The sequence below is a fragment of the Erpetoichthys calabaricus genome, chromosome 11 (assembly GCF_900747795.2).
Source record: "Erpetoichthys calabaricus chromosome 11, fErpCal1.3, whole genome shotgun sequence".
Taxonomy (NCBI): domain Eukaryota; kingdom Metazoa; phylum Chordata; class Cladistia; order Polypteriformes; family Polypteridae; genus Erpetoichthys; species Erpetoichthys calabaricus.
This window is the reverse complement of record NC_041404.2, coordinates 116137561-116158172: the sequence shown is the minus strand read 5'-3', so window position 1 is coordinate 116158172 and position 20612 is coordinate 116137561. Positions and strand designations below refer to the sequence as shown.

The 20612-nt window shown below is 36.8% G+C and overlaps 1 protein-coding gene across 3 annotated transcripts in view; it reads left to right on the top strand.

The window, feature by feature from the left end:
• The window catches only part of pdlim7 (PDZ and LIM domain 7), a 265260-nt gene extending 245595 nt beyond the window's left edge, over positions 1 to 19665 (top strand). For all 3 annotated transcript variants that reach the window (XM_051934153.1, XM_051934152.1, XM_051934154.1), the window contains exons 8-11: positions 7511 to 7691; positions 11147 to 11267; positions 12009 to 12124; positions 18081 to 19665. In XM_051934153.1, the coding sequence (XP_051790113.1) occupies positions 7511 to 7691; positions 11147 to 11267; positions 12009 to 12124; positions 18081 to 18167 (505 nt within the window). In that variant the 3' untranslated portion in view covers positions 18168 to 19665. The remainder of the gene's footprint in view (positions 1 to 7510; positions 7692 to 11146; positions 11268 to 12008; positions 12125 to 18080) is intronic.
• The last annotated feature ends 947 nt before the right edge of the window (positions 19666 to 20612 follow it).

The following is a 20612-nucleotide window of genomic DNA, read 5'->3' as shown; positions in this document are numbered from 1 at the left end:
ATGCTATAAAGTCACTTCAGAGCGGGAAAGCAGCAGGCCCTGATGGCTACCCTTTCGAATTTTATAAGAAATTCTCCACTTGACTAGCTCCCCTTCTTATTAGCAACCTTTACAGAAGCTAGAGACAATCAAATTCTACCTCAAACTTTTCTCCAAGTATTAATCACTGTCATTCCTAAACCAAACAAGGAGTTATTACAATGTGCATCATACAGACCAATTTCACTTCTGAATAATGATGTTAAGATACTCTCCAAAGTCCTAGCTAGAAGGATGGAGAAAGTGCTGCCTTCAGTAATATCACAAGATCAAACTGGATTTATTAAAGGCCTACACATAGCTTCCAATCTCCGACGCCTGTTTAATGTAATATATTCACTTGCAAAGACAAACACCCCGGAGATGATATTATCATTGGATGCAGAAAAAGCATTTGATATGATTGAATGGAACTACCTTTTCACTACATTAGAGAAATTTGGGTTTGGCCCGAATATTTGTGCATGGATCAAACTACTGTATACCAATCCAGAAGCTTCAGTTTGTATTAACAACATTTGCTCAGAGTACTTTAAACTAGAATGTGGTACCAGACAAGGATATCCCTTGTCACCACTGCTATTTGCAATCACCATTCAACCAATGCCAGTTCACTGTCGAAATGCTTACCAGAGAAGGACTGGAACAGAAAATTTCTTTATATGCAAATGAAATGGTTTTGTATATATCAGACCCACAAAATACTGTGCCTGCAGTCTTAACAGCACTTGCAGAATTTCAAAAGATCTCTGGTGTCAGAATTAATTTGAATAAAAGTGTGCTCTTTCCAGTGAATTCTCAAGCATACAATATTAGATTGGATACCTTTCCTTTTATTATTGCAGATCAGTTTAAATACCTAGGGGTAAATATCACAAACATAAATCTTTATCAACAAAATTTTGCCATCTGCATAAAAAAAAATTAAGCAAGACTTGCATAGATGGTAAACCCTCCATCTCACTCTAGCTGGAAGAATTAACGTTGTTAAGGTGAATATCCTTCCTAAACTTCTCTTTTTATTTCAAAACATTCCAATATACATCAATAAATCATTCAATTAGATTCAACCATAACCTAATTTATTTGGAACCTAAAACATCCACGTATCCAAAGAGAGACTCTACAAAGACAGAAGGTGACATGGCTCTACCTAACTTTCAGTTTTACTACTGGCCAGCAAACATACAAGCTATAAAAACCTGGACACAAATAGATGAACATACACAGGCTTCGTCCGCAATAGAAGTAAAATCCTGCAGTACTTTTCTATATTCCCTGCTTTGTGCCCCAATAAATGCAAGTTATCGCCAATATACTAATAACCCAACTGTGCTTCACTCACTCAGAATATGGAACCAATGTAGAAAGCATTTTAAGATGGAGAATCTTTTATCTGTGGCACCTGTGCATGAGAACCACCTTTTTCAACCCTCGCAAACTAATGCAGTTTTTAATATCTGGAAAACATTTGGGATTAAATTGCTTAGAGATCTTTATATAGACAACATCTTTGCATCCTATGAACAATTACATTTCAAATTTAATCTCCCAGCAACACATTTCTTTCACCATCTTCAAATTAGAAACTTTGTCAAACAGAACCTGCCCAATTTTCCCCATCTCCCACCTTCTTCTATGCTGGAAAAAATATTGCTCAGTCTCAAGGACTCAGACAGCATTTCTGCAATATATAAAAATATTTTACAGTCCCTCCCTTTCAAAGATCCAAGAGGACAATGGGAAAAGGATCTCTCACTCAATATATCAGAAAAGGAGTGGAAGGTAGCAATGCAGAGAATTCATTCGAGCTCCATATGTGCAAAGCATACAATTATTCAACTCAAAATTATATATCGAGCACATCTGTCTCGGTTGAAATTGTCCAAAATGTTTCCAGGGCAAGATCCAACCTGTGAACGCTGCAATCAAGCTCCAACCTCACTGGGTCACATGTTTTGGGCCTGCACCAAATTAACATCATTCTGGACAAAAATTTTTAATTGCCTTTGAGACAGCCTTGGTGTCACAATCCCTCCTAACCCATTAACAGCTGTGTTTGGTGTTCTTCCAGATGGGCTTAAAGTGGAGAAGGACAAACAAACTGTGATTGCCTTCACTACACTATTGGCACGCAGACTTATTTTGCTAATGTGGAAGAATCTTAACTCTCCTCTTTTAAGTCAGTGGGTAACTGATGTTTTATATTATTTGAAATTGGAAAAAATCAAATTCTCACTTAGAGGATCTGTGCAGAACTTTTTCAAAACCTGGCAGGATGTAATCAATAATATTTTAGAATAAGCTCTTAAAGCACTGAGGAAGTAGAATCTCTCCTCATTTCTTTTTCTTCCCCATTTGTCTGTGTCCGCCTATTAAACTCTTCAATTTATTTATTTTTACAATTTTTAAGTTTTAGTCCGTTGGCCATGCTCTCTTTCTCAGGAGTGGGGGTTGATTTGTTTTCAATCCTATTTTTTTTTGTAAAAATTGATCTATTTATATGGAATGATTACAATAAAATCAATAAAATTAAAAAAGTGAATAGGGAAAAGATAATGAGATCAAGGGATAGTAGTTACCATTGAATTCTCCCTTCTGTTTGATGTTAATAAGAAGATAAAACCAAATTTAATTTTTTTGTTTTGTTTTGGATGTAAAAATGTTTAGTGAAGTACTAAGCATATATTTTTGCCGACACCACAAGTAGTGATAATACAGAAAGAAGTGAAATGTGGTTTCATGGATTAAATTATTGCTTGTCTCCTCAATTTGGTAGTGAAAATATATAAAATTTGTAGAACTGAGTTAAATTGTTTCATAAAATATTCTCTCTTTTAACTATCTGTTTAACTATTTAATATATTTCAAATGGTTCACCAACAAATGCGCGATAGACAAATGCGCCCCGACAAAACCGCGACCGACAAATGCGCGCCAACAAACCTGCGAACTGATTTTCGACAAATGCACACCGACAAAATCGCGAAAATCAAAATCTGTGTATCAACAAGCTGTGGAAATCCTATTGACTGTGCTGACCCACTAATATGTAGCCAGGTATCATGTAATATATAGCAAAATGTTTTATTTCTCATATCTCATAATATTGACATCTAAATTAAGTTTTACAAACCATATTTAAGTAGAACTTTTTATGCTTTTATACTACTAACTAGTCATTTAGCCCGTTACAATAACGGGCGCTAGAACAGTAGTGCATAAACATTAGTAGGAACAGTCTATATTAAATGGCAAGGGACTTTGACCTCATTCTTTTTGTTGGTCGTATTTTTCTTTCTTTCAGTCTTTCTTTTGTTGATGTTTACTTGCTGAGCTGACCGTTCTTCGTGGGCTGCCGCCTTGTATTGTGTGTCTTTAATTTTCTGTGACAGTAATACTGTCTTGTACAGCTCTATTCAATAAGGGCGTGCACAAAAAGGCGAGCTTCAAAAGAGCGACCTCAATTGAGCGCGGCGAATAAAGGCTTTTGAGGCTCGTCTTTTTGTGCGCGCCCTTATTGAAGGATGCCTGTGAGCGCCCTTATTGAAGGATACCGTCTTGTACGTCCACTGGCTTGTACGTCCGTAATATACCTTTAATTTTCTCTGGCAGTAATACAGGCATGCGCGTCGGTAAAATGCCTTTAATTTCTTCTGACAGTAATACTGGCTTGTAAGTGCTGTAATATGCGTCACTGTATTGTGTACCTTTAATTTCCTCTCGCAGTAATACTGGTTTGTATTTCCATAAAACGCCTCTAACTTTCTCTGACAGTAATATCGCGCATCGCACCGTGCCCCACGCATGCACACTTCACACACGGACACCTGGACGCACACAGGGATTTTATTAAAGAGGATTATTGCGCATTTGTCGGCGCGATTTTGACGTCAAGATTTTGTTGGTGCACATTTGTCCATCGCGCATTTGTCGGGTCAGTATTTCAAACTAAAGAATTTATTTTTGAATCTTTTTTTCCAATGTAGCATACATTGCAGAAACTGTATTTCTCCTTTGTGTTAACAATAGTGATATAAAGTCATCAATGTGTGCTTATTTTTCATGTGGCATTTTCATGCACTGTGAGCTAGATAGGTCATAATCAGTTTTTCACTTTTCACACTATCTAGTGAGTAAGAAGCTGTTGTTCTCTGATAGCTGCCTATGTTTGCTATGTTTATATCAAGACCTTGAATGGACAATAGTATTTTAGTAATTATTTACAAACCATTTAGTATATTAATGCATTGGGAGAAAACAAATATGTCTCCTGTCACCCATCAGGCCTGAAGCACTCCCTGGACATAACATTATACATAGGAGATGAGTTTACAAGTCTATAATAGCTTTCATTTTAGCATCTTTATGGTAAAGAGTAATTGATTGAATTTGTTGTAGTCCTTTGACAGTAATGGAGTTTTTTTCCTAATTATTTCTCACAAAAATAATTGTGGTTAATAATTAATTTAGCTTTTTTCCCTTTTCTACTAGTATTTGATGTAATGCTTAATTGAAGGGGGTAATATCAAGGGAAAGTGCCTAGAAAGCATAGACTAGTTTACTTGCCTGGGAAGTGTGACAGCTGTAGATAGTGATTGCACATCTATGCAAAGCAGGAACTACCTTCCAAGAAAGTACACAAATCGGGAAGTCACAAGTAATTGGTCTTAATACCAACCTCAGAACATGGAACTAGCTAAATGTGTGTCATCAGTGATGTCTAACCCATCTCAACCACATTAAAAAAATAAAGAAGTATTAAAAAGGGACAACTTCAGGGGTGCAGCATATAATCACAGAAAAGAGGCTTAAGATGATGGGACATATCTTAAGTCACTCCAAAAAACCATCACTTTATACAGCCGTGAGATGAATAACAGAAGGAGGAGAAAAAGTGAAGAGCAGACCAAAAAAAAAACCTAAAAGAACTTTCCAAGTTTAATCAAGTAACATTAGGCTAGGGCCTGTTTGTTTGGCAGTTGTAGTAGGACAGGTAGCAAAAGTTGATTGTCACAAGTGAAAAGATGTAATAACTAATACATTTAAAATCGTAGGTTACAATTAATAAAGCAATTAAACTTAGTCTAACAACAACTTAACCAACAATATAAAATATCACAGAGCAAAGTTTTTTCCAATCAATTAGACAGATATTCACAGAATTAAGTTGAAGTGTCTACTTTGTATTTATCAAAAGATTTTAAAAAGTAATAGCAATACGGTACTAGCAAGTTTTTGGTAGAGGATTATGTGAATTGTTCCATAAAAGTTGGAATGCGGTGTAAAATGTGAATAAAAACAGAATGCAATCAATTGCAAATCCCATAAACCCATAATTTATTCACAGTAGAACATAGAAAATATATCAAATGTTGAAAGTGAGACATTTTACTATTTCTTGAAAATTTTTAGCTAATTTTGAATTTGATGGCAACTACATGTCTCAAAAAAGTTGGGATGGGGGAAACAAAAGGCTGGAAAAGTAAGTGGTACTAAAAAGAAACAGCTGGAGGAGCATTTTGCAACTAATTAGGTGAATTGGCAACAGGTCAGTAACATGATTGGATATGAAAAGAGCATCTTACAGAGGCTGGGTCTCTCAGAAGTAAAGATGGGCAGAGGTTCACCAATCTGCAAAAACACTGCATCTACAAATTGTGGAACAATTTCATAATAATGTTCCTCAACATAAAATTGCAAAGACTTTAAATATCTCATCATCTGCAGTACGTAATATCATCAAAAGATTCCAAGAATCTGGAGAAATGTCTATGCGCAAGTAACAAGGACGAAAATCAATATTGTACGCCTGTGATCTTTGGGCCCTCAGGCAGCACTGCATTAAAAACAGGCATGATTCTGTCATGGAAATTACTGAATCGGAGCAGGAACACTTCCAGAAATCATTGTCTGTGAACATAGTTGGGCATGCCATCCAAAAATGCAGGTTAAAGCTTTATCATACAAAGAGGAAGCCATATATGAACATGATCCAGAAATTCTGCCTTCTTCTCTTAGCCAAAGCTCATTTAAAATGGGCAGAGACAAAGTGGAAAATGGTTCTTTGTCTGTGGTCAGACACATTGAAGATGGACGCCGCATCCTCCGGACTAAAGAGGTGAAGGGCCATCTGAATTTGTTATCAGCATCTCAGTTCAAAAGCCTGTATCTGCGGTATTATGTGGGTGCATTAGTGCCCATGGAATTGGCAGCTTGCACATCTGGAAAGGCACCATCAATGCTGAAAGGTACTGCATATAAAGGTTTTAGAGCAACATATGATCCCATCCAGACAGCTCTTTTTTCAGGGAAGACCTTGCATATTTCAGCAAGATGATGCTAAACTGCATACTGCCTCTATTACATTAGCATGGCTTTTTAGTAGATGAGTCTCTGTGCTGAACTGGCTGGCCTGCAGTCCAGACCATTCACCAATCGAATACATTTGGCGCTTCATGAAATGAAAAATACGACAAAAGACTACCCAGAACTGTTGAGCAGCTAGCATGCTATATCATACAAGAGTGGCACAACATTCCTTTCCCAAAAGTCCAGCAAATGGTCTCCTCAATTCCCAAATTTTTATTGACTGTTGGGATGCTACACAGTGTTCAACATGGCCCTGTCCCATATTTTTGAGACGTGTTGCTGCCATAAAATTCAAAATTGCCTTATTCTTTTCATAAAATGGTGCATTTTCTCACTTACAACATTTGATATATTTTCTGTATTCAATTGTGAATAAAGTATAGGTTTATGAGATTTGCAAATCATTGCATTCTGTTTTTATTTACATTTTACTCCGCGTCCCAGCTCTTTTGGAATTGAGGTTGTACATTCCAGTGCTCACATTCCATTGTACAGCATAGTACTTCACACATCTACAAATGTATTACTTAACTCAAACTCTTGCTTTTATTTGAAAATTAAGATGAATATTAAAAAAATAACTATTAAATAATACAATAATAATAATGATCTTGGAATAGAATGACTGCTTTTGATTACATGACTACCTGTGTTACCCCCACTGCTCATTCAATTATATACCTATTAAAACAAGTAATCAGTAGCATTTTAGAACATGATGTTTTTAAAATTAAATATCTGGAAATAATAAATGTAAAGATAAAGTAGTGAAACTGGTTGATTTTGTCATATACCGTTCATTCTGTCTTTAAAAAGAACTGAATTTAAAGAGTAATCTTGGCAAGAAATTGCATATGCTAGTAAAGAAACTCAGGTTCTCTCAATGCTGGATTACACCTGCTGCAAAGTCAAATTTATACACTTTTAGCTTTATTGCCCTCTCAGTAAACAATAAGTATACAACATAAAATGGAATCCTGTCTGCTTGTTGCTACATTCTGAGATTCTCTCCATATTTATGTGTAGTCACAATGGCTATTAGTTTCTTTGTGCTTAGCCCTGAGTCAATTTATATTATTTTCCTCTTACATTTATGTAGGGGTCGTTATCTGGTAGCTTTAGGTCGTTCATGGCATCCAGAAGAGTTCACCTGCTGCCAGTGTAAAGCTGTTTTGGAGGAAGGCGGATTCTTTGAGGAGAGAGGTTCTATCTACTGCACCAAATGTTATGATAGTCGCTATGCACCCAACTGTGCTAAATGCAAGAAGATAATCACAGGAGTAAGTATTTCTGAATATTTCTGCATACGCAGTATGAGATAAAATAATGTAAACAAATTAATAAAAATGTGAAATATGAAGAGACAAAAACATTTTACACTACTCATACACCACAAATACACTTTTGCTTTTTAACCAGCCATTGAAAGCTAGTGTTAATTCATTTGATAAATAAAAATGATAATATACCTTTGTTATCAATGCCAACAAAGGAAAAATTAAAGTGAAAATATTTCTTTGAAAATACAAAGTTAGAGTCAACAAGCTACTTCTGTTTTTTAATAATTGTATTGCTTTTTTTCTGCATTATGTTCTGTTTCCATTATTTGTTAAAGTTATTGTCTTTACCCATTGGTGGCTGAGGGTTATGGGGAGTTTTGTTTGAACAGTTTGATACTTTTTTAGTGAGTTTAATGAGGGTTAGTACTATTTAACCATTTTACCTAACGAAAGACGAAATGTGTATTTTATGTATATTTTTTCTTTTAATAACAAAAAAGGATAAAAAAGGCAAAGAAACTATTAATGGCAGCAACATTTTGTGTCCCCTAAAAACTGAAGACAACTGTGTTATCCAAGTTAGACACATTCAGTGATGTTTAAAAAATTAAAAATACAATGAAAGTTAACACCACACAAAAATAAAACATCCATCAATTTTCCTAACCCAGTTATCCAGGGCAGGGTCATGGGGAATCTGAGGCCTATCTCAGAGATTATTGGGCGCAAGGCAAGATCAACAGCTTTACAGGGCAGCAGTCCATCACAGGGTAAAATAAAAGATTGGAAATTCAAATATTTTGATTGGTTAAAGGCTCATGAAAGCTTTTTTTGTTTGTTTTAAGCATTAGATTAGCAATAGTATATTCCCCCCTCAATCTACTTATGCAGATTGACTAGAAATCACATTTGATTAAATAAAATAGACACCTCACCATGTTATGTATAAACTTCATGCCATGCTCACTTGTACTAATGAGCTGAAAGTCCTCTGTAATGTGCAGTACATCAAAGTTATTTTTGGTATTGTTTGTGCCTGCTATATCAAGCATATTGCTTACTATGTGACATAGAAACAAGAAACACAGTCAGGCCATCATGCTATCCATTCAAGTACAACCCCATACAGGTACAGTGCATCCGGAAAGTATTCACAGTGCATTGCTTTTTCCACATTTTGTTATGTTACAGCCTTATTCCAAAATGGATTAAATTCATTTTTTTCCTCAGAATTCTACACACAACACCCCATAATGGCAACGTGAAAAAAGTTTACTTGAGATTTTTGCAAATTTATTAAAAATAAAAAAAATTGAGAAAGCACATGTACATAACTATTCACAGCCTTTGCCATGAAGCTCAAAATTGAGCTCAGGTGCATCCTGTTTCCCCTGATCATCCTTGAGATGTTTCTGCAGCTTAATTGGAGTCCACCTGTGGTAAATTCAGTTGATTGGACATGATTTGGAAAGGCACACACCTGTCTATATAAGGTCCCACAGTTGACAGTTCATGTCAGAGCACAAACCAAGCATGAAGTCAAAGGAATTGTCTGTAGACCTCCGGGACAGGATTGTCTCGAGGCACAAATCTGGGGAAGGTTACAGAAAAATGTTCTGCTGCTTTGAAGGTCCAAATGAGTACAGTGGCCTCCATCATCCGTAAGTGGAAGAAGTTCGAAACCACCAGGACTCTTCCTAGAGCTGGCCAGCCATCTAAATTGAGCGATCGGGGGAGAAAGGCCTTAGTCAAGGAAGTGACCAAGAACCCGATGGTCACTCTGTCAGAGTTCCAGAGGTCCTCTGTGGAGAGAGGAGAACCTTCCAGAAGGAGAACCATCTCTGCAGCAATCCACCAATCAGGCCTGTATGGTAGAGTGGCCAGACAGAAGCCACTCGTAAGTAAAAGGCATATGACAGCCCGCCTGGAGTTTGGCACAAGGCACCTGAAGGACTCTCAGACCATGAGAAAGAAAATTCTCTGGTCTGATGAGACAAAGATTGAACTCTTTGGTGTGAATGCCAGGCGTCACGTTTGGAGGAAACCAGGCACCGCTCATCACCAGGCCAATACCATCCCTACAGTGAAGCATGGTGGTGGCAGCATCATGCTGTGGGGATGTTTTTCAGCGGCAGGGACTGGGAGACTAGTCAGGATAAAGGGAAAGATGACTGCAGCAATGTACAGAGACATACTGGATGAAAACCTGCTCCAGAGCGCTCTTGACCGCAGACTGGGGCGACAGTTCATCTTTCAGCAGGACAACGACCCTAAGCACACAGCCAAGATATCAAAGGAGTGGCTTCAGGACAACTCTGTGAATGTCCTTGAGTGGCCCAGCCAGAGCCCAGACTTGAATCCGATTGAACATCTCTGGAGAGATCTTAAAATGGCATTAAAATGACACTTCCCATCCAACCTGATTGAGCTTGAGAGGTGCTGCAAAGAGGAATAGGCGAAACTGGCCAAGGATAGGTGTGCCAAGCTTGTGGCATCATATTCAAAAAGACTTGAGGCAGTAATTGCTGCCAAAGGTGCATCGACAAAGTATTGAGCAAAGGCTGTGAATACTTATGTACATGTGATTTCTCAGTTTTTTTATTTTTAATAAATTTGCAAAGACCTCAAGTAAACTTTTTTCACGTTGTCATTATGGGGTGTTGTGTGTAGAATTCTGAGGAAAAAAATGAATTTAATCCATTTTGGAATAAGGCTGTAACATAACAAAACGTGGAAAAAGTGATGCGCTGTGAATACTTTCCGGATGCACTGTATATAGATTTTTACAATTAGTAATGTATAGTTTTCATTCTAATAATGTTTAAATACAGTAAGTTCTTGTACAAAGCCAAAGGTGAGTCTAGGCTTCAGCTAAAAAAGAAAGACTTTATGTGTTTGTTTTAGCTTTAGATCTTCAACAAACCCCTAATTTGCCTTGCATCATCATTTTGCACTGCGGTACAAAATTTGTGTCCCCAGAAGAAACACTACCTAGTGTGTTTCCATTCTGAGCTGCACGTATTCTTTATAAATTCTTGAAGGGTGGGGTGGAGGTAAAATGGTTAGTGCTGTGTTTTCTTTTGTGAGTCCAGATACCTGAGCTTCAAGTCTTGGCTCAGTCAAAAATGTATTTCACACATTATCTTTTTTATGTTTGCATGGGTTTCCTTCTGCCTGCCAAATACATAATTAATGGCCTGAAAAGCCACACTGAATGCGTACGTGAGTGAGTTCTATTATGGTTAACATTTCAACTTTTATTGGTTCCATTTTTATGGTCAGTGCCATATATGCTTTCACTACCCAGAAAATAATGGAATAAGAAAGGATCAGTAAATGATATGTGGATGGATATTTTTTTTTTAATATAATCTATTTTCATCAACATATGTGTTGTTCCTCAACATATGTGGCCATGCTACATTCATGAAGCAAATTCTGTTATTGTTTTCCAGGAAATCATGCATGCTTTGAAGATGACTTGGCATGTTCAATGTTTTGTATGTGCTGCATGCAAAACTCCGATAAGAAATGATGCTTTCTATATGGAGGAAGGAGAACCATATTGTGAGAAAGGTATGCATATGTATGTTAGCACAGTAACATATGTACCGTATATATTAAAACTTTCTGACTTTACAAATGGTTAAATATTTTCTTTTTGATATCTGAGGTCCTTGTGTGTTGATGTGTGCTTCTAAATAGTACAGATATGTTATATTTCTTGTAGTACATATCAGTGGTTTCTTAAGCAGAGTGTCTTGCATATCTGACCCTTCTACACATTAGAAAGTGAAATGTAAAAACTGTGTGTAAAATCTTGACTACTGTTAGCTAATAATAAATCACTTCATAAAAGTTACAATGAAACCAACAGCCTTCTTTCAGATTAAATGTAGAGTGTGTGTTATATAGCTTTAGAGAACCAGTAAAAATGTGTAACGGAATTGAAGTTGGTATTTTTAAAAATGCAAACAAACATAGAAACAAGAACTGAACAATCTCTAAAGTGGCAGAGGAGCAAGTTGAGATTAGAAAAAACACCAAAATATATTTTCAAATAATCCTTCAAGATCTGGACAGTCTTTACCAATTGCAAACATAATTACCCATATACAACTACAAAAGCACAAACCACCAATTAAATATATTTGGTTACTTGGGTCATTTTTTTTTATAAGGTAATGTTTTCCATTACTTAAAACAATCTAAGCCTACACTGTGGTTTACTTTGGGACTTAGTTGAATTTCATCTCTTTCTTTCAAAATGATATTGCACATAAATGTTTAAACTTTGTGGTGTTAATTCTTTTACAGACTATGAGAAGATGTTTGGCACAAAATGTCATGGCTGTGACTTCAAGATAGATGCTGGTGACCGTTTCCTGGAGGCTTTGGACTACAGTTGGCATGACACCTGTTTTGTATGCGCTGTAAGCATGTGAATTTGAGGTTTCCTCAAATTTTACTTAATAGCTTGTGGTTCTTCTATTTTTTTTTCTTTAAACGGCAAACAAATCTTAAACCTTAAATAAATTGCAAATGATTTCTTCAGACTGTTTTTGTGAAATAGACAGGCACAAAAACTATTCGGTTTAATCATTAGTTTACTCATTCTAACAAATGACATATCCAGTTTAACTCTGTTTATCGCAAATGAGTTTTTTCCAGTCATTTTTAATAATGCTTATACCTGCTCCCTTAATTTGATTTGCTACTTGTTTTTGATTTTGTCTTTAAAACAAAAATAGTTATGGATTTCTAATAATTGTAATCTAAGCAAAAATCTCAGTAATGTTTATAATTCATGAGTTTAATAACTGGAAGACGAGCCATAGAGCCCTAAACCCCAGACACAACTGACACGCACAAACACTGTCATGGTTTCAAATAAAGGTTTTTATTCTTCCAATACCTTTCTGACCAAGACAAAACACAATCAAAAGTGATTGTTTTCTTCTCTCTTCTTCTTGGAACTCCTCTTTCTCCCACAAGTGATGCCTTCTTCTTCCCGATTCTGACTTGCTGAATAAGGTCAAGTGGCTCCTTTTATCTTTAACTCAGGAATACTTTTGGTGCCACAGCATAACCCGACAGAAGTACTTCTAGGTCAATTAGAAGTTCCCTAAAGCAGGGAGCACAGCTGTAGCAACCTCTGGTGGTACCCACGGATCCCAACAGGGCTGCCTTACTGCACTATAAGTTCCGTAATACATGGTGGTATCAGAATGGGTCCTGGAACTCAGGGATGCTGCCATCTAGTGTGTTGGGGAGGCATATAGTTTTGAAACAAAGCTTCCCTCCATCGTCACATTGTCCTCCCGGCTGATTAAAGGAAAGGAACCAGTCCCGACTGGGACACCCATCCATGTCTGTGATCTATTACATAAGGAACACTTTTCAATCAGAGTATAGCATCAAGTCACTGAAACTTTTGGGATATTGATCTGGTCAGTTAAGTAGCAGAGTTGTTAATCAGTTTCAGCTGCTTTGGTGTTAATGAAATTAACAACAGTTGCACTAGAGGGGCAACAATGAGACGACCCCCAAAACAGGAATGGTTTAACAGGTGGAGACTACTGACATTTTTCCCTCCTCATCTTTTCTGTTTTTCACTAGTTTTGCACTTGGCTACGGTCATTGTCACCACTGGGAGCATGAGGTGATACCTGAACCATACAGAGGTTGCACAGGTAGTCCAGCTTCTCCAGGATGGCACATCAATACGTGCCATTGCCAGAAGATTTGCTGTCTCCCAGCACAGTCTCAAGGGCATGGAGGAGATTCCAGGAGACAGGCAGTTTCTCTAGGAGAACTGGACAGGGCCATAGAAGGCCCTTAACCCGTCAGCAGGACGGGTATCTGCTCCTTTGGGCAAGGAGGAACAGGATGAGCACTGCCAGAGCCCTACAAAATGACCTCCAGCAGTCCACTGGTGTGAATGTCTCTGACTAAACAATTAGAAACAGACTTCATGAGGGTGGCCTGAGGGTCCAACATCCTCTAGTGGGCCCTGTGCTCACTGCCTGGCACCATTGAGCTCAATTGGAATTTGACATAGAATACCAGAATTGGCAGGTCCACCACTGGCACCTAATGCTTTTCACAGATGAGAGCAGGTTTACCCTGAGCACATGTGACAGACGTGAAAGTGTCTGGAGAAGCCGTGGAGAATGTTATGCTGCCTGTAACATCATTCAGCATGACTAGTTTGGTGGTGGGTCAGTGATGGTCCCGGGAGGCATATCAGTGAAGGAACGCACAGACCTCTACAGGCTAGACAACGGCACCTTGACTGCTATTAGATATCGGGATAAAATCCTTGGACCCATTGTCAGACCCTATGCTGGTGCAGTGAGTCCTGGGTTCCTCGTGGTGCATGATAATGCCCGGCCTCATGTGACGAGAGTATGCAGGCAGTTCCTGGAGGATGAAGGAATTGACGGCATTGACTGGCCCCCACGCTTGCTTGACCAAAATCCAATAGAACACCTCTGGGACCATTATGTTTTGGTCCATCTGACGCCGCCAGGTTGCACCTCAGACTGTCCAGGAGCTCAGTGATTCCCTGGTCCAAATCTGGGAGGAGATCTCCCAGGACACCATCTGTGTCTCATTAGGAACATGCCGTGACTTTGAGGAGGGGGGGGGGGGGGGGATGGCATACAAGCTACTGAGTACTACTTTGAGTTGCTGCAGTGAAATTTCGGCAAAACTGCTGCATCATTTTTTTACTTTGATTTTCGTGGTGTCTTAGAATTTAGCCCTCTGTAGGTTGATAATTTTCATTTCTATCAAACGATGTGGCATTCTTTTGTTCCTAACACATTACCCAGTCCATATTAGTATAGATAGCTTCAGTAAAGATAAAATATTTCATCTTCTCAGGCATTTAATAACAGTATTAAGAAAGAAATGCAAAATTTGAACAAAAGGAATGGCATAATCAGAAAACAAAATGCAAATAAAAAATATATTAAAAAATATCAATATTTTAATGTTTTCACTGTGTAATACATAAACTTTTTTTTATACTTGTAATCTTCTTAAAAAAAAAAAAAGTACTACACAACCTAATTAACGTCAGCTACAGACTATACGAACTCTTCTTGTTCTTCTGACTACTGTAACAAATTTGATAATTGGTTTTTGATTTTAAAGCAACTTGGTTGTGCAGTGATGTGGGTTGCTGTTTCATAGTTCCAAAAACGTGGGTTGATTCTTAGCCCAGTCACTGTCTGTGTGCAGTTCACAGACACTTTTCCCTAGTGCTGCAGTATTCCTCCCTTAACCCAAAGACATGCCGACTGAATAATTGGTGACTGCAAATTTGCTTAGAATGAGGAATTTCGAGGCATGTGTGAGTACAAACTGTGATGGAAGGGTGCAACAAGTAGGGCTGTCTCAATGGCTTAACATCCAGGATAGTTTTCACCTTCCTTTGGCACTAGACTGGGATAACGGGACTCGGGAAATTAATGGATGGGTAAACTTTTCCAAGTCAACCAGCTTTAAAACTAAATCTCTTCAGTTATTTTAATAGAATAATTTGGAAATAGTTTGTTTCATACTCCTCATTGCAGACTTTGGCAAATAGGCCAGTATTTATTTCAATATAATATAAAAATCTTTTAAAACTACCTTTGTTCAGACTCCAACCTGTATTTGTGATTACTAATAGCTGACAAACTTATAAATAAACAAAACTGATGGTATGTGTCTGTGGAAGTGATAAAAATTTTATGAGAGTGTTCAGAAATGCGGTGGACATTACATTTAAGGAGAAAGGGCGAACATCTGAAGTCATCCAGTTTAGTGAACCGAATTGATAGAGGCAGAGTTGCAGTCTTGTTTAAAGTTCATAGTTGTTGGGTAGGACATAGCATGATCAGATAGGTCAGTATCTTTAGAAGTGCCAGTTTTGACTAACAGAAATATTCCTGTTGTGACATAACACTATCAAACTTGCTTAGCCTGATTCAGGGCCACCATAACTTAAGCTTATGTTGGCAACATCTGGTGAAAGTAAGGAATTAGCAAAGGGCAGGAAAACTCACATGACATGACACAAACTCCACAGGGACAACAACTGGTCATGGGATTTTAACCCCAGGACATTAGTTCCATTACATAATTGCACCCACCAATTCACCACTCATATTCCTGTTGCACTTAATGAAAAGTAATAACCATATGCATCTTTATAGTTGTGTTTTTATTTCTTGAAAGTGAATTGTCGGTCTTTATTTGAAAACAAGTATTAACAATATTCTTGAATCTCAAATTGCTTTATTTTCAGATTATTTAATCTTATTACATGGAATCTGTTATAATATGAATTTGTTCTTCAAAACAGAAAACATCATTCTTTATAGAGCTGTTACTTTAAACTGATTTATGCAAAGGTCCTGCTCGACTTGGAAACTGTATTAGATGACAAAAGGACTGCTCACAATCCTACAGCATTTTAATAATTCTTTGAATATGACATATAGTTTTTGTTACATCTTTCATTTTAAAATTAGAGCACATATTTCAGTCCCTCATTGATATGTAACGGCACAAGATTAAACATTAAATTTCAATAATTTATCGTGACTGTTTATAAATGTGAATGTGATAACAACTGGAGGAGACATTTTTCTTTTCCAGTTACTCATTGTGGCATCATAATAGATTTTCATTTCAAGTTTAAAATACTGAAATTCGTATTCAGTGAAGCTCTGCAATGAACATAAACCAAGATCAAGCCAGACATCAAGTAAAGTGAAAGGGTAAAGAGTTGACAGTTGTATATTTTTGCTCCAGAGTGGGAAGTAAAAGTAACTTATAAATTTTAATTTAGAAAATGTATATTTAGGTCATCATTTAATTTGTTACATCTTTATTTATATCCTTCCTCATGGATAAGAGAAAATTTGCATCTTTAAATGCACAAGGGAAAAGCTGGCTATTTCTGATAGCACACAAACTTAATCTCTTAATCTCTATTTTCTGATACTTATGAGTCTTGCAGTCTTTCTGTCACTTTTTTGCCTAATTTCTATGTGTAACTAGTGGAATCCTTCACACTTGATCTTGCTAAACAACCTCTATAGGTTTCACATGGATCCTAAGACGTCACACATTTAAAAGTATCACTGCCAAATACAAGCTGATATATCTATGTACAAATTCCCTATAGAAAGTGTCATTAATGGAACACTTGACAACACAAATAACCTAAGGTTTTATATCTGTTTACAGATTATCTCCATTCTGTATAGTTATGCAGAGTCCTAACACCTTTCTCAACTACAGTCTGTAGAAATGCATTTGAACCATTATAACAAATTGTAATAGGTATCTCTCAGCTACTCTCAGTCTATATTATTTCATTGTGCTTTTCTTTCAGTTTTTCTTTTAATGACGGTTCAAGTATTGGTCTTCCCCCCACCAGTAAGGGAGAAATTGCAGATAGCTAATAAATGAGAAAGAAATAATCCTTATGTAGTTTCATAAATACAGAGTCCAGTTATCACGGACCTTCAGATAGGAGTAACAATTTTGCCAGGGCTGTATTTACCAGCCCATTATCAGCAAACTAAGACATATTCACGTTTTAAAGTTACTGCAAGAAAAGTACTTTATCATAAAATATAACAGTTTCATACTGGAGTATACTGTTAACATCATTTTGAAGTTTTTGATACTTATCTTAAACTTATATTTGTATATATCTGTATGGCAAAAATATACATATCCTCCAGTATAAAAAGCCTTCCATTCACAACGCACCATAATCTTTATCAAATCAACAAAATTTACACTGGTCTACTTATTATTTAAGTCTTTTCTTATGCCAGCTCCATCTATCCACTCTTATTTTGCCCAATCCAGTTATATGGTGGGGGTGATGAGATGGAATTTATCCTGGCAGTCTACGGCACACATGGTCAGATGGTGTGCTAGGACAAGTTTATGTTGTAGGTACTTGTGAAAGGAAGGCTGAATGTTGAGAATCAGCCCCTAGTGAGAGTTTGCTGCAGCATAGTTAGTGATGTAGGTGGAAGAGAGGCAAACTTCGCTGTGGTGTGGTACCTACTGTCAAACTTTACTCTTGGGCTGTAGACTGAATTTACTTTACACACAAGTTTTAGGTACACTTGTTTAGTACGTAGTATTATTATTGTTTCCACCACAATGGTAGTGTTCAGTACAAAAGGTGTAATATCAAATACTATATTGATTGATGTTAAAGCTTCATGATTAGCTCTGATTACTGTTTAAGTAGACAGTAAATCGTTTTGCAATTGTCCTAAGTTCTGCAGTGATTTTTTTTTGCTCAGCACATGAAAAAACCTTTACTCTTATGCTTACATCAGAATTAATGTTTATTCTGTTCTCTAGGTTTGCCAGATCAACTTGGAAGGGAAGACATTTTATTCTAAGAAGGACAAACCTTTATGCAAAACCCATGCTTTTTATCACGTGTGAATCTGCCTTGAGATCTAGTGGATGGATACAGGTACTTGGGAAAAGAATACAAGTATGCCAAAACAAAAACAACATTTTTACAACATTATCATTGCTTTTAACCAGAAATATAAGATTTACTCATAGTTCCAACTACTCTATCCAACCATTTATACTGGTAATAGTTTGTAATCATAACCTGCAAATATTTTTCTGGACACGCACTTTGAGAAACAGGAATTAAAATGAAATTGTGCTCAAGTTCAATAAAATCCTAACCGCCGGCAGTGTTCATTTATTATTGTCACCATTTTCTGTTCTTTTGTGTGCTAAATCCCATTTGTTTCTTGAGAGCCTTTGATGCATGTTCACGCCATTTATGTTTTAACACTGCATCACTTGTTGTTCCGTCTTCAATCGTGTTGGGAGTAGATAGACACAGGTATGTGATGGCTTATAAGCTGCAATAAAGAACATTTCATACAGTGCAACATTCTCTTATTGTTTACATTTAGGAATATAATCAAAGCATTGTATTTGACAGATTTCAGGGCGGTTTGCTTGATGATGCTGTTTTCTTTTCTTTCGCCAAGTGTCTAATGTAAAGATAATTAAATTAAAAATGAAAATTCATTAGAAATGAGTATTTCTTCTAGGCTAACCAGTTTTCCAAAGCTGGTAGAAGTATTATTTCAGTCAAAATAATTACTTATTACTCATTTTAATTGCTTAAGCTTTAAATCACAGGTGTACTATGGTAGCTGTAACTTATCAAATAATAAAATATTTTAACATTTCTGACCTTGAAATATTTTTGGTCAATCTGGAGTCAACCTTTGGCTATACTAAAATGTTCAACTTCATGAATACCCATTGAGAAAGACCTGTTGTGGTATTTAAAGATCCTACGTGATTTAAAGGAAAAATCTACAAAACAACATTCCTGGGCAAAATAGGGAATTAGAGTCTTCAAGTGTATTGTCTGACTTTTAGAGAAGGGCAGAGCTCCAGAGAATTCTTTAAACAAGCAAGGATTTTTCAGAACCTGTATTAAACATGCAAGGGGTGTCAGAGTCATTAGTTAAATTTACTTTCCAGTAATGAAACAATGGATACGTGAACTCATGCATATTTAGTCTAAAGTGTAATGGTCACAGCTTTAAGATTAGTTGAGTGTGCCTTTCTCCAATTCTTGCAATAGTTAAAAATTAGAAGGTGTTTGTTGATATTTGAATGATGCTGTCACTAGTAGCTCTTACAGATGAGCACAGAGAGCCAGGCACATGTTCCTTGATGAAGTTCCCCACAGCACTGTTTTCTTGGTTATTTTGTTGTTTGTTCAGCCTTTTTTTTTTCTTTTTCTCTTTTCAGTATCACATGTACTGTCTTTAAAATATTTCTGTATCTCTTTGTATGTTAAATGCATATAATGTTTCTAAGTGAGGGACTTGTAATAACAAAATCTAATTGTTAGAGATTTTAAACAGGCAAATAAACTTTGTTACATCACTGGATATAAGACATTGTGTGTTTTACTTAATCTTTTGTTTATAGTGGGACATGACATACTGTAAATCTGTATGTTGTTTTAAATGGTCTTGAGTGCATATTATTATATATGGCTCTTGTATAGCTCTCTATTACAGTTAGGTCCATAAATATTTGGACAGAGACAACTTTTTTCTAATTTTGGTTCTGTACATTACCACAATGAATTTTAAATGAAACAACTCTGATGCAGTTGAAGTGCAGACTTTCAGCTTTAATTCAGTGGGGTGAACAAAACGATTGCATAAAAATGTGAGGCAACTAAAGCATTTTTTTTAACACAGTCCCTTCATTTCAGGGGCTCAAAAGTAATTGGACAAATTAAATAACTGGAAATAAAATGTTCATTTCTAATACTTGGTTGAAAACCCTTTGCTGGCAATGACGGCCTGAAGTCTTGAACTCATGGACATCACCAGATGCTGGGTTTCCTCCTTTTTAATGCTCTGCTAGGCCTTTACTGCAGCGGCTTTCAGTTGCTGTTTGTTTGTGGGCCTTTCTGTCTGAAGTTTAGTCTTCAACAAGTGAAATGCATGCTCAATTAGGTTAAGATCAGGTGACTGACTTGGCCATTCAATAATTTTCCACTTCTTTGCTTTAATAAACTCCTGGGTTGCTTTGGCTGTATGTTTTGGGTCATTGTCCATCTGTATCATGAAACAGCGCCCAATCAATTTGACTGCATTTAGCTGGATTTGAGCAGACAGTATGTCTCTGAACACCTCAGAATTCATTCAGCTGCTTCTGTCCTGTGTCACATCATCAATAAACACTAGTGTCCCAGTGCCTCTGGCAGCCATGCACGCCCAAGCCATCACACTGCCTCCACCGTGTTTTACAGATGATGTGGTATGCTTTGGATAATGAGCTGTCCACGCCTTCTCCATACTTTTTTCTTGCCATCATTCTGGTAGAGGT